Source organism: Gavia stellata, chromosome 2, assembly GCF_030936135.1.
Source record: "Gavia stellata isolate bGavSte3 chromosome 2, bGavSte3.hap2, whole genome shotgun sequence".
Lineage (NCBI taxonomy): Eukaryota > Metazoa > Chordata > Aves > Gaviiformes > Gaviidae > Gavia > Gavia stellata.
Genome location: NC_082595.1, coordinates 108,454,334 through 108,469,811, shown reverse-complemented (window position 1 = coordinate 108,469,811; position 15,478 = coordinate 108,454,334). Strand labels below are relative to the sequence as shown.

At 41.7% G+C, this 15,478-nt stretch overlaps 1 protein-coding gene across 1 annotated transcript in view; it reads right to left on the bottom strand.

The window, feature by feature from the left end:
* Positions 1-15,478, bottom strand: part of TFAP2D (transcription factor AP-2 delta) — a 51,342-nt gene that overhangs the window by 25,763 nt on the left and 10,101 nt on the right. The window contains exons 4-5 of the mRNA XM_059835719.1: positions 7,826-7,991; positions 4,967-5,085 (exon numbers count right to left, since the gene is read on the bottom strand). Of these exons, the coding sequence (XP_059691702.1) occupies positions 4,967-5,085; positions 7,826-7,991 (285 nt within the window). The remainder of the gene's footprint in view (positions 1-4,966; positions 5,086-7,825; positions 7,992-15,478) is intronic.

The window sequence follows — 15,478 nt, the reverse complement described above, 5'->3', positions numbered from 1 at the left end:
TTAAAATGAATTTCAGTGGTATGTTAACAGTGAGTCAGAATGAACAGGCATATAGCTGACTGCCAGTTTTGTAGTTAAAATGTCTGTCCCAGACTTATTCATGGATGGGAAAGGATACAAATTTAAACCATAGCTGCTAAATTTCTATAGAGTTGCTTCAAAATTTCTATTTCAGCTACGGTTAAAGACTTAAAGAGTAAGTCAACTGCCGAAGAGTACCAAATCTTGCTTTTCAACTAAACTCTATTATAGGCTTCTTTTCATGCCAGCATGGAAAGAAGATAAAAGTCAAACTCTTTGAAGCTGTCATCAGGTAGAATTACCATTCTCCAGACAGCTCTATCCTGGTCCCAATCACACCCAAGTAAAAATGCAAGGAATTTAGTCAGCAAAGCATTTAAGCATTTAGCCATGGGAAAAGTCTTGGTTTCTTCAAGAGAACGAAACTTCATGTGATGAAATGTAGGCATTTGTTTAACATGGTCAGCAGCAAACTGACTGAAATTTGTATGTTTTCATGAAAATATGAATTATCATTAAAACTTATCTTTCCAAAGATGGTGTGTATTATTTAGTAGAGCTGAGAACATTATGCAAAAGTATAAAACTTGTCCATTTTACATGGAACTGAAATTGTTGTTGAATGCTGATGGTGTATGAAGAGATAAAATCATGAGCAAAATGAAACAAAATATCTTATCTGCTTGTGGATTTATATAGGTAAAAATGTATATACAAATGTACCTATTGTGAAAAAATAAATCTACAAATTTTAAAAATATATTTTAAAATATATTTTTACCGGAGATGGAAAGCTGATATATATTAGGAATGCACATTATATGCATGCGTATGTATTCATATAAGCACACACTTCCATGTGATATAAGGAATAGACATTCTAGATCACAGCATCAAATTCTAAATAAAAATAGAAAACCGCACATGAAAATGCTCTGCAGAACATGATTTCTCAAATCTCATTGTTGAGCAAAGACCTCATTTTGAACTGGGACCAAATGATGAGGTATTTAGAAGTGGGTTGTGTTATACTTCTATACTTATTATTTTTTGATAATCTCAGTGACTAGAGGTCCCTTGTATCACTGTGCAATAGGAAATAAGTCTGCTTGGTGGGGGAAAGTAGTTTGTACAAAATGTCATAAAAGATGCTCGTTCTTTTTCTACATCATAATTTGGACAAACATTTATTCTAGGGGAAAATGGGGAAATGTTGGAAATGTGAATGACCTCTTTTCTTTCACCTTAGATTTGCCTTCTTTGGCCTAGTTATTATTTACGTCAGGGGGGAGTCATACAAAAGGTAGAAATGCCTAAAATCCCTGGCTTTTTTAGCCAGTTGCCTTGCTTCATTCTAAAATCAAATTTCCCTGTGTGCAATATCCCCAGCTCTTTCCTCCTGCAGAGACAAAGAATGGGTGCTGGGGATCGTTGACTCTTTCTCCTCAAATCCAGCACAAGGCTTGGCAGCTACAGGCAGTGCTGCCTTTCCTATATATGTTTGACAATTGACCAAAGAGCTTTGCATGATGGAAAAGGACAGTTGCTGAAGCTGAATTGGCAGAGACAGCTCTGGAAAGCCTCAGCGGAGAGACCAGCTCGTGTACCTTGACAGGCTTCTGTGGGCAGGTGCGAGGAGCAGCGTGGGTGTCTCCTGGGTCTAACAAGAGTGAGAGATGCTCCTATGCAGAGTGAAGGCAGAAGCTGTGTCCCAGGAGAGGGACACTCGGCGTCTGAACCTCCTACTTTCTCCTCGGCTTCACCTCCTCCGGATGCTCTACCCAGCAGAAATGCTACTCAGGGGGAGGAGGGGCAGGCGGGAGGTGGAAGGGAAGATTTTTTTTCTGTTTGTAGGGTGAGAAGGGAGGAGGAACAAGTGGAAGGGTATTTAAACAAAGGCTGGTGGGGAAGAAGTGTGACAGCTGATAGCAGGGTGAAAAAAGTAACCACTGACCTATTTTTCTCAAAAGTTTCGGTCCCCAAATGATGAATGCAGTCAATTCTGTGTCTAGTAAATTTAGTGTCCTAATTAGCTTTGACAGGAAAAAAAATTCCAGATTTTTTGTAAGTGCTTTTTCTGGTTTTTGTAAAAAAACCTGATGGTTTTAAATTCATTCGTGCATTGCTTTTACCTGCAGCTGCAATCATATTTATGCCATGTCTCTGCCTTCTAAGTGACCTGTCCAAACAGATGGGGACGTCTCCCTTCTTCTCACATCCTTTCTTGTTCCTACTAGGGAGGCTTTTGACTCCTTTGAGCCAGCAGTAAGGCCGAGCCTTGGTGATGCTGGTATTTAATGGAGGAGCCTTTATTGTTAAGATGTAGGTATTTTCCTTTTAGACCTTTCCCTTCATCTAATCTAGGCACTAGAGGGCATCCCTCACCTACAGGTCGCACAAAGCTGTGTCCCATACTGCTGTGGAGAGTCTTGCAACACTGAGCTCATTCTCCCAGTCTGTCTTTCCACCCACTGTGCTGATTTATGTGGAGGACAAAGTAAAGAACAGAACTGATCTGTCAAACAATTCTTACTCTGGGCCCCAGAAGTCCCTACCAAAGACACTAAAGATGCAACCCGACCGAAAGAAGAGTAACAGTAAACACCCAGCAGCCATGCTGAACCCCAAAAGAAGTAAATTTGCAGAAAACAAGGGGCCACAGAACAATTTTCATAAAGTCTGGATCTTCACATGACCACCACAGCCTAGAACTTCACTGCAGTTCCTCTGTTGAACTTAGCAGCACTTCCCAAAACTCAATTATTTCAGCCTATTTAGAGGAAGAGAAGTCTTAGTCATGCCAGAGACTTCCAAGGTGGCTTTGGTCAATGGACCTAATCACCATACAACTAATTTTGCCTTTTCTTACCTCAAAGAGATATTCCAGAGGCTGAGCACATTCCTACCTTACAGAGATATTAAAGGCCTCAATACATTGAAGATTCTGAGGTTCTTCAGTAGTAATAAACTTAGAACCATTTAAAGTAATCAAGAGTGACACAATCCCGGGTCCTTATGAGAAGTCCACACAGTACACCTGATACTTAGGGATTTAATAAGACTAATAAATCATTATGTCAATTTGTATATTGACATCACACAGAAAAAGCCAGTGCTGTTTTCTTCATGTTTTCTTCTCCTCTAAAACCCGGAGTAAGCCAGTGTATTTCCATTCCTGCCTCCTCCAGTAACAGGAGCCACTGAGGGATGGGTTTCCTTGCAGAAACCATGCTACAAGTTAGTACCACATGGAAGTAATATCTGCATGTACAAAGGGAGGACTTATACCACAAAGAATTCAATGAGCACTGCCAAGTTTGACCAAGGATTGGTTACACAGACAGAAAATGAGCTTCATGTTGTTTTCTGTTGGAATGTTAATACACATGGTGGTGCCTTTCCCAAAAATTCCAGTAGACAAAATTCATAACTAGGATGCCTAGGCAAACAGGTCTCTGACAAAGTGAGCTCAGTCTGCTCAGTATATATCTTTAGACTCACATTAAAGTAGTCCAAGAACAAAAGCAATACCATAGGCTTGATAACAGGTTTGCTATTGGCTTTGAGTAAAGGGCAGGGAGGCAAGCACAGCTCCATCCCTGGGAAAAAGGAATCTAATTCTGACTTACAGTAAAGGTACTTTGCCATCAGTCCCAGGCCAGCATTTGAAAGAGGGCTTCCTCACTCTCAGTCTCTTCTAATGAATGAGTAGCTGGCCACACACCTCTGTTTATTCTTCCCTGCTAAGACCCAAGAGGCATGAAGGACTGTGAGGGTAGGAACAGCCCTTACTCCTCTAAACTGGGAGAGAAAACTCCCTTTTCTAAGACTGTAACTCCATTATGGCATTCTCTTTATTGCGAGCAGGTGTGAGATGGACACACCTGTATTTCAGAGCAGCCCCATTGTAGCTCTGTGTGCTCAGTGGCCCCTGAGAACCTTAGTCCCTCCTCTTAGATGGTGAAAAACATCCATTCTTGTGGGTTTAGCACTATTTCTCCATCCTTTGAGATACTAAAAACCTGACTAGACAAAGTCCTGAGCAACCGCTTCTAACGGACCCTGCTTTGAGCAGGAGGGTTGGACTAGAAGATTGCCAGAGGTCCCTTCCAGCCTCAACCTTTCTGTGATTCTGTGGTAATATGTGCTGAGACCTCAGCCTACTTGCCTAGATCTGTATGGACCTTTCAGGTTGTGATCCTAGAAGGTGTTGACCTTTAGGATGAGCTGAGTGCTCTCAACATCAAGGAGGAGGGATCTGAAATTCCCAGAGCTGCTACTCACAGCCAGACAACAAACCAAGTACTTAGTGGATTCACCCAGAATAGAAAGGATTCAGGTAGAGTTTCTTCCCTTTGCCTGAGGGGTTTGAACCTGCATCTCCCAGCTGAAGGTTTGAAGAGCCCGGCAGTATTTGGTGAATGATATTTAAACAACAAATAAAGGCCAAGGAAGTATCTCCTGGGCCTGTCTAAGGTTTATCTGAAAACAGATTCCATTCATTTATGTGTGTGGGGGAAAAGTCCTGTCTAAATATTATGCCTTCTTATGGGAAAAAAAAAATTATATTTTTGGATCAGCTCCAGGAAATTCACAAGTTTTTAAAAAAAAAAAAGGAGGATAAACAAACCTACTTATAGAATTGGTATAAGACATTCATCTCTCTCACAAGAACACTTGGATCATCGATTTGTAAGTCAGATCCCAGCACAGAAAGCACAGATCAATGCTGAGGAAACTGCAGGACCAAACCACTTGCTGCGAGCTAAGACATCTCAGAGTGGACTTCCATTTTGCCACTTGTTCTGTCTGTAGCTTTAGGCAAGTCAGTTCTCCTCTTTGTACAAAATACAGATTATGATATTTAACACTGTCTGAAAAGTGTTGTATACAAGGAAACATTTTAAATTATGTTTATATTATATTGCAATATTATAAAGCCTACCTTCTACCAAGGAAGTCAAGAGTGTGACATTTGCTGCTTTTCTTCTTCCTGCAGGCAAATTCAGTCCCAGTCTGTCTAATTTTTCTCTCAAGCAGCGTCCTCCATTCTTGGATTTTGCCCTATCACGAGAGAACAGTAGGAGATAGAAACTTGTCCTTATTCTGCACTTTTTTCCCCATGTTAATATAAGTCTAGAAATTGTACACACCTTATTGACAAATGGGTGGGGTAATGCCTGCACTAGTGACATCAGTGGAAAACCTTTCAGAGCTGTATTCTTAACATCCTGCTTGCACTGTGCGAGTCTTTCACGTTGGTCCTTTCACAAAGTTCGACCTTTCACAAAGTTTTAATGCCTGTCACAGGGCCATCAGATCTTCAGACAGCTTTCCACCTAGTGGAACCCATGGTCCTGATCTGGGCACAGAGCCTGCGATTGCAATGACTAAATACAAATATTGACAGTGCAGTCGCTTATATCTGATTTAGCCACCCCAGGCTCCCAAGACAATTGAGAGAGAAACATACGCTTCTAGAACGATATTAAGCAGATATCTAGAATGAAAGGACATTACCCACCTCTCTCACCTGTCTATAAAAGGAAGCCAGATGGCTACTCAAATGTAGATGTCTATGTGGAACCCAGCTCCAGCTATCCCTCTGTAATTTATGTAGAGTCCTGGGTACTTAGAAATGTAGTGGAGAAAGCCAAATACTTACAAGGAAAGAATAAGGCAATAGGAAATGCTGAAGCTAACATCCCAGTCATCATAGGTTATCTATGCCCCTATCCCAAATGCCTGCGTCGCTTTGTTCTCACAAAATGGTTCCTGGTGCATCCCACACCTGCTTTTCTGCAGTACCTCAGTGTTTGAAGCATTTGAGACATATCTACTTATGCAGCAGATGTAGGTTCAATTTCTTCCTCAGCCTAAGGGAATTTTAACCTGCGTCTTTTAGATGAATGCAGCAGCCAGCTGGCAGCAAATAAGTAATGTTAAAATGCTTAAACATTGAATAGAGCAGTGACTGGAACCCAGATCTCTCCCATCCCAAATGAATGACCTGGTCATTAGATAATGGAGTCATCACTACGGTTACACCTTTACTTTTGTCCAATGAATATTTAATTAGCCCCAAATGAGATTGAGAGGCCCTCAGCTTAGAATAACCAATCACTGAGTATTAAGCATGTCTAACTAGATGTTTTGAGGTGCAGGTTCAAGTTCCTTCGGGCAGAAGAAGGAACCAAACTTGGAATACCACCATTTGGATGGTCAGTTTTAACCACTAAGAGATATCACAACTTTAACCGTGTTGTACACCAGGAAATGTCTTCTGAGAACACTTAATTCTGAAGAAAAACTAGCTGGGGAAATACCTAGATGCTGACTGCTGACAGGATGCAAACCCAACCCTGCCAGGTCTCAGGCAAACCATGAACGAGATTTGGTTTTGCTACATCTCTGCTGGTCAGCTCCAGAGTGTTTGAGTCTGTTCTCTAGTTGTGACGCCTATAGGTGTAGCCTGACCAAATCTATTCATTTACACTCTCTGCTTCGTCAAACAGAATTAGCACATCCAAACTGCTGGCTGGGACTAGTCCCTGGCTTTTGCTAAATCCTGAACCATGCCCAGGGTTGATTTGGAAGAGTGATGTTTAGTCTGGGTCAGGAACTTATGGGGATCATTCTAGCATTTTAACAGAAGCAAGAAATGAGTCCCCATGTTTAGGCTGATGCCCTTGCATTCTTACTAGCTTGTACTGGTATTGATGAAGCCTGCTATTTGAGTATTTAAAGTGAATATTTCTGTGACTATTAGCTGAAGGCCTCTCCAAGGTGAAGCAGTAACAGAGGAAAAATTTTGTGGATGTAGATTTTGGATTTCAATGCCTATAGAGGCAGGTAAATGGGGCTTGTCCCCCTGAAACAATTTTGTGATCTATAGTCCTTACTCTGCAAGATGGCTCGAGACAGCTCTTGGTCTACTACGTCTCTTAGAATATCGCAGGTTGGTTAAAATGACTTTCAGTGTAAGTACTAGGATCAGTGTGGCCTTCAGTGACAGCAGTGAAATAGCCTATGACTTTCCAGCTAGTTTTGATCAAAGGGCATTCAAGTAGCTTATGCCATCTAAGTTGACGCCTCAGGGACACTGCGACTTACATACGCCTGGCTGAATTACAGTTGCCTCCTTGTTTTCCACTTGCAATGTGAGGCACAATCTGCCACTTTCCTCCTCTCTGCTACTGCTCTCTGCAGGTGTCTACTCTGGTCAGTGAAGGGTCAGAGGCAAAACTGTACCTAATTACTTGCTTCTGCTCCAGTATCTCAAAACGAGAAAAATAAAGCCAGTTATTCTGCAAAGTCTATCTTTTCTGCAAGGGAACGAGAGAAAAAAGGCATATCCCTACACATCCATGTTTTAGGTTTTTGATGAGTGAGGGCTGTAACTACACTTGGTAAAACAATTTACTTTTAAATAGTTTCTCAACGAGAAGCCATTTTTGTAGCTCTGGTGAAATTTGCCACACACTGAGGGTCTTTTTTTTTTCATTCAAAACAAGGCAAAACAACACCTATCCATCTCTGATGGGTAACTGAGCTGAGGGGGTAAAAAAAATCAATTCACTGAAAAATGTCAACTTTCCGTGAAAAATGTCAACATAATCCTCTTTTTTCTCATTTATTGAAAATTTCCCTAGAAACAGTGTTCACTCCCAATCCATCTCCTTCTGTTTTCCCAAACTGTGAGCACCTATCCAAGTGGGGAAAGAGAACAAAAACTATTTGCAGAAGATAAAATTACAGAAATTACAGCACTTTCTAGGACTTGTTAGTCTCACCTTCAACTTACCTTCTCAAAATACCTCCTAAGAGGGAAGCATTGAGGCATTCTGGCGGCGAAAGGCGCCTCTTCACCTCTGCAATGGTCACTTTGTACTTCGAAGTGGAGCTGAGTAGAGATAAGCGACCAGGAACAGAGCAGAACAGGTCGGTGGGGTTAACAACACAGGTGCCACCTACCAAACAAAAGGACTGTTAGAGCAGGGGAAACCTCATGCTCCATCTTTTGAGAAATTCAATCATGACAAACAATTCTGTTGTTTACTTGTGATTGGGGTTGTTGTTGTTGTTTTTGTTTGGGTTTTTGGAGTATTTTGGGGGTGGTGGTTTTTTTTTTTAAATATTGCATCACATTGTTGCTTTGAGAAAGAAGAATGGCTTGAAGTTTCAATCTGGGAAAAGCGAACTATTAGGTGCTGGAACATGTCCAGAGAAGGGCAACAAAGCTGGTGAGGGGTCTGGAGCACAAGTCTGATGAGGAGTGGCTGAGGGAAGTGGGGGTGTTCAGTCTGGAGAAGGGGAGGCTGAGGGGAGACCTCATCGCTCTCTACAACTACCTGAAAGGGGGTTGCAGAGAGGTGGGTGTTGGTCTCTTCTCCCAAGTGACAAGTGACAGGACAAGAGGAAATGGCCTTAAGTTGCGCCAGGGGAGGTTCAGGCTGGATATTAGGAAAAATTTCTTTACAGAGAGAGTGGTGAGATACTGGAATAAACTGCCCAGGGAGGTGGTGGAGTCACCCTCCCTGGAGGTATTCAAGGAACGTGTGGACGAGGCACTGTGGGACATGGTTTAATGGGCATGGTGGTGTATTTTTTTGGTTGATGGTTGGACTTGATGATCTTACAGGTCTTTTCCAACCTTAGTGCTTCTGTGATTCTGTGATTCTGTGATTCTATTAGATCTTATAAGCTTTACAGTCAAATCAGATCATTATGGCTACCTCATTTGATTTCATGCTCAGTTAAAATTACATATTGTCACTGAAAGACTCTTGTATCTAGTATGATTAACAACTTAAGATTGAACCAGATTCAGGTATCACTCAGGATTTCAAAAAGTGCAGTTGGTGAAAAATCTGGGACATAGGTTCTAATGAGAAATGTTCATTTTAACTCTCATAGCATTGTTTAGCATAGCAAAGATGCAACTATAGGTTTGCAGTGATTTGCAGCCAGAATGGCTTTCCATGCCTTTGAACTGACATATACCCCTTCTAAAGTTAGGTCAAATCCTCAGCTGATGTGAATGACTGAAATCTATTGAGCTACATCAGTTTATCTCAGGTTAGTTCTGGAATTGTTTATTTCTTGAAAGTGGCAATTACTTGGCCTGGGTCTAAAACTGCTGAATGATCACCAAATCTTTCGATGAAGACTGTGATCAATAACTCCTCAGGCAAAATCAAGCTTTTAACTTAATATGTGAGAGAGCAAGAGAGAAAACTTTCTCTGCAACTGATCCAAGAGGATAGTACAAACTCCCAGGGGAAAAAAAATAATCTTAAGGACTAGCACATATTTTATCACCAAGTGCAAAACACTTTTCTTTGACCTGCCTTCTCCAACCTAACTACAATAAAAAAATCTGTGGAAGAAATAAATCTTACCACTGCATGCACAGTTCTCCCCTGGGGGAAAGACCAGAAAAAAGAATGAGCTGCATATGACAGTGATATAAAATATCACATAATTCAATGCACTACTCGAAGGAGTTTAGACAGTTTCTGTGAGGAAGATGACATAAAGACCTTCTTACAGCAGAATGACTCTGTGCTCATCATTCATGTTTAAAGGAAAGGTACTGTATTTTTAATCTACCATGATAATTTCTTCTTCACTGTGAACACCCGAATCTTTTTGCTCTGCAAGACCTCACTTTATTATGCTCAAAAATTTTGGTTTGTAGTCTAAAGTCTGTAATGAGGAAAGGAAAGGAAAGGAAAGGAAAGGAAAGGAAAGGAAAGGAAAGGAAAGGAAAGGAAAGGAAAGGAAAGGAAAGGAAAGGAAAGGAAAGGAAAGGAAAGGAAAGGAAAGGAAAGGAAAGGAAAGGAAAGGAAAGGAAAGGAAAGGAAAGGAAAGGAAAGGAAAGGAAAGGAAGAGGAGAGGAGAGGAGAGGAGAGGAGAGGAGAGGAGAGGAGAGGAGAGGAGAGGAGAGGAGAGGAGAGGAGAGGAGAGGAGAGGAGAGGAGAGGAGAGGAGAGGAGAGGAGAGGAGAGGAGAGGAGAGGAGAGGAGAGGAGAGGAGAGGAGAGGAGAGAGAAGAGAAGAGAAGAGAAGAGAAGAGAAGAGAAGAGAAGAGAAGAGAAGAGAAGAGAAGAGAAAGAGAAGAGAAGAGAAGAGAAGAGAAGAGAAGAGAAGAGAAGAGAAGAGAGAAGAGAAGAGAAGAGAAGAGAAAGAAAGGAAAAAATATAAGAAAAGAAAAGCTCACTTTAGACAAGATCCTAACACCTTTACTTTATCTTCTTCCACATGTAATCCCTCTTAAAACTCAGGTGACTATGTGTGTTCCAGTTTTAGCAGAGACAGAGGAATATAACTGAAGGATGAAACTTCATTAAAGGCAGGCTATTGCTTGCTTACATAAGGCAAACAGAATTTATTCGCAAGTATTTCAGCTCTTGAAGGTATATTTAAACATTTGTGCTGACAGCAAAACCAGAAAAGAACATCTCTTGCTATAAATCCCAGATGGATGAGATCCTGACTCAGTGCAGCGGGGTATTTTATGACTTTTCTAATTATGCTACAGGATAGATATTAGTGTCCACTTCTCAGACAGAATATAGAGACAAATCGTGCATCCCCAAACATATAGACACATCAAGGGCACTTAGGCACATTTTTGCACAGCTCAAAGATACTATTCATGAGCTCATATGCTCAAATACAGAAATCTGGTGCCACATGCCTGAAATGTTTTTGGGTTTTTGTTGTATTGGTGGGTTTTTGGTTTTGTTTTTGTTTTTTCATATCTGAGGCAGGGCTGCACAGAAACCTATAAATATTTTCAATCAACATTTTCAAACTTCTGGTCTGTCAGGTACATTTGTGAAGTGTGTTAACACTGAGTAGATTTGTTTGTTTGGCATCTCCTGCCGCACAATACATATTCACACGTGTACATATATACGTGTCAAGAAAACAGTAGCAATGTGTGCAAATTTATGTACTTCAATAAGTCTGTAAATTTTATAATGAGTGAGACTGTACTGAAATCAGTGTCATATTAGAGTTTATCTTCTTGCCAGGTTAAGCCAGTATGTGCACCATTTATGCCAGATAAATAATTGTTCCTTTAATCCAAAAACCTGTTACTCTGCAGCTGCTCCTACCCCAACCAGAATTTACTGGAACACTTCTCATTACTATTTAGTAGAAGGTTGTTTACAGTCTAAAATGTTTAAAAATATCATGCCTGTGCAACATGATCTTAAACAAAGCAATTCCAGGTAAGTAAGGTATGGGTTAAAAGTAAAAGAAAACAAATCTAAGACATTTGCTTTCCAGAAACATGGAGAACAAGTTGCAAATTACAAGAAGGTGAAATCTGTTGCATGTAATTATTTCACTATATTAATTATTCATTGACACAGCAACAGAGAGCAGTGTGGTCCTTTCTAGACAAAGCTATGTCTTTGTCACAAAGTGTGTGTGGTTTTGAAGGCACAGATCTCCTACCACAGACACCGCCTTGGAGAGGAGATGGATGAAGTCCTGGCCTTTACACCAGGTAGTAAACAGAAAGCAGGATGACAGTAAAAAAAGGGAGGGCTGCTGGAAAGAGAAAGAAAAGGATAAGTGCAACCATGCTGGAAGATGAAGGGTTAGGCTTCTTGCCAAACACACACACCTTAGTGTATTCCTTCCCCTATATTTTGCCCATATGTTAGAGTGGAGAAATGATTTTGTGAAGAAATGCAGCTCTGGGGGAGAGGACAAGGCATGTTTTAAGTTGCGCTAAACAGCAGAGGCAACAACCAGCTTTTCTTTCCTGTCAATGCGCTGTAGGTGCTGTTGGAAAAGTCAGTCCTTCTTCAGCTGTTGAGCTGGTCTTGTCAAAACAGGGTATCTGAGAGGTGGGATGCTGACAGACACCAGGTGGAGAAGCAGAAGAAAATGCCCTCAAAAACAGAAAGGAAATAATGCCTTTCATGACTCTAGCAGTTCAACCTGGAGATGCCTATTCCTCTTAGCAGCTTTTACTTGCTTTAGAAATCTTTACAGAGTAGCTTCTGGTGCCAGGGTACATAAGACCCCATCAGCTCATCAGATGAAGAGCCCCACACATAGCCACAGCAAAGTACTGTGCCCACCAGTGTACATAAAGAAGAGAAAGATGCGGCCATTGCTCCCTGACTAGTTTCCCACACCATTGGTCCTACTGCAAGGCTAGGAAAAAGAAAAAGAGAGCAGGCAGAAGGTGAGATAACTGGTAGGATCATCCAGCAAATTGCCTCAGCAATTTTGTGCTCTGAGTACCACATGAAATGGGCCTGTGAATGTTAAAAAGACTTTTTTTAGGACAACTGTTTATTCACACAGGGAAGCGATTACGTGGTCTGGTCTGACAACATCAGTTGACATAAGATACTGTTAGAGATGACTGTAAACGGTGGTAGTTGTGCTCTTAGAGCCACAGAGATCTAAAGACATGAGCAAGACAAGATTTAGATGGGGGGGGGGTATCTTTTATATAGCAACTAATAGATTTGGGAAAAAAAAAAGAAAGCAAGAAGGGAAGATTTCAGGCACACAAACCCTTCTTCAGGGCTTCTCTTTCATCCAACTCTACTCAATTACTTCTTTCTTCATGACAAGAGTTTTACCCTCTGATCTGTCACCTTCATGTTGATTTCAACAAATACAATTGTTCGAAAGGAAGAAGATGGGAGAGGAAGAGACATACTTTGTGCAACAGCACATTTGGGTGAAAGACTTGGGGCCCAATGCTGCCGTATACTGAATCGCCTCAGCTACCAAATCACCTAACAAAATTATTGTCAAGTGGTCTGAGGGAGAGGAATAACAAAAGACTACGTTCATTTTTGCTAGCTTACTTTTGGGGCTCAGTGCTTTTCCCTCTAGCTGACTGGTTCGTACTCCTGGTTTGTACTCCTTTGTGTGAACTGCGCTTTTGCCTTGTTTCCCAAGCCTAGGATGAACAAAAGTTAGGCTATGTGATACCGAAAAAGGTAGTCACAGCAAACATCGGGAGAGTATTTTCCCTTCCTTATTCCTGTCTCCCCATCAAATAGCACAAGTCAGTACAAAATGCCAACACAAGCTGATGATGGGTTGTGTAGGTGACAGCAGCGAGAACAACAGAGCCATACTCTAACCCAACAGTCTTGTCAACACAATGAAAATCCCAATAACGCATGATGCAAAAAGAGCTTGGTCTGGTTTGATTGTAGGTTTCCCTTTGTATAGGTGAAGAGGACAATAGGGTGGCTGGACTGAGAGGATTTTTCTGATTTTCTTATGCGCCTGGGCATCTGCTGAAATATAAGTCTCCCCGATGCCCTCAGAGTTAAATATTTGTGCATCTTTTCATTGACAAAATCCATATTCTCACATGTTTTATGCTTCTCATAAGTAACGTTACCGCTTTATTAGGAATGAGAGAGAGAAATATCGGTTGATGTCACTGGATGATTTTTACAATTTAGCTACAAATATTTTTTTAAATGTGCGTCTATAATTTTGTATAGATACACTCATCCCTATACTCTGCAAGGTCATTTCTTATTTGTTAATCGTAACCGCTGCAATGCGATGGGTATTTTATACTCATTCAAGAAGAGGTAGTCCCTTTCTCTAAGATATTCATTCATAAATATCATGCAGTTATGGAAGGAAACATGGTAATATACTGGTGACAACAGCGCAGAAGTACTGTGACAATAGTGCAGAAGTACTGTTTATTTTGTTTTTCAGGATATACCCATGTTTGTTTGCTTGTTTATATTATCAAGTATAAGCACGCGTGGCTGCCTACAGATTAATCTCATATAAAATATTAATAACATGCTATGCTTTTTATTAGTCTATTATTTATATCTACAGGTGCTGTTAGTACGAGTCTCCAGCTTGTAGTATATTTTCTGCTCTGTTCTGAAATTCTGGCAAGTTTACAGTATGTTACAAAATGAAGACATGAAAATCTACCTCTCCTCAGCTTTTTTATTTTCCCTAGCAAGTAGCAAATTTAAGCAAGCAGTTAACTGTGTAGAATTTGTCAGTATTATTTAATCCCATGTTCAGCACCCAAAGGTCTACAAGCAATTTAAAATGTTCTCCAAGTTATCCTCACATCACCCAGGCATTGATCTCAGGAACTAAATATTCGAAATTCTAAACCTCATCTACCTTTGTCAGGAAAAATAGTAAGCTTTTTTCCCCAGTTATTATCTTGGTTTCACTTAGGTGTACAAACTTTGCATCATGTAAGTAGTCATGTAAACCAGCTCGTTCCATGAGCATAACCAATTCTGAGATAACGTCCCTCACTCCACAACATTCATCCTAAGGAAAGACAGACATGCCTGCATGCACAAGGCAGGGTTTTTTTAATATGAATCAGAAGATTCAGCAGGACTGAGGGGATGGTCAGCAGTTTTTAAGACCAGCCTCTTAGTTACACACAGTTTTTAAGGCTGTTAAGAGTGTTAAGAGTTTTGACAATGTTAAGGAAACAGCTTGGGAGAAGCTAGGTGTTATGGTGGAGAACAGAATAATATAAATAAGGGGGATTGTTACAGGAACTCGACTTTAAAGATTGTATCAACATGCAAGGGACTGTTAAATCTCAGGCACCCAGGACCAGCCCTCCGCCAGTGAGATGTATCAGCGCTGATACAGGAGCCCTTTCACAGCTGCTGGGGTGAAGGATAGGACCCGAAGCAGAGCCCAAAGAAGAGACATCTGCTTCATTCCTCCTTCCTATGCACAAGCCATAAGAACTCATCAGCACTTTTCCATGCCTCTCCGGGCCCTCTCTGTGGTAGTGGTTTGGGAAAATCGCTGTGCGTTGCTGGGCAGTGTGCGTGAGCCTGGGGGGCGGCAGGAGGAAGGCTTGGGTGTGTGAGGGTGCGGTAAGGCTTTGAAGCTCTGCCCGTGGTGTCCCACGAGTGGGCTCTGCGTGGGGCAGAGACGGTGATGGTGGAGGGGGGGAGCTGTGCTCCCCGCCGGAGGCAGTGGCAGGTTGTGTGTGTTGTGGACGCGTGTGTTGTGTGCGTGTTGTGTGTCCATGTGTGTTGTGCTTTGACACGCTTTGTTCCCTGGGTGCGTGCCTGAGTTTGCGGGACGCCGAGGACTGCTCTGCGTGGTGTGCATCCCGCAGGTGCGTGGCTCCGAAATCTCTGCTGGGGCAGGCCGAGGCGGGACTGTGCGGATCACGACAGCCCCGCAGCTCGGAATGGAGCAAGGGGAGACAGAAAACGTGTCATACACAACCTCTACCCCATCAGAAGAGGGGAGCAGCACAGCACCCCAAAGCAGGTGAGACCCCTACCCAGGAGCTTTCCATCGCCCCTCCCTGCCCAGCTGGAAAAGGCCCCTTGGCAGATCAGCAGGAAAAACCAAGCAAACAACCAAGCAAACAAACAAGCAAAAACCCACAGAAAAACCAAACCAAACCCTCAAACAACAAAAAAAGCACCCAAA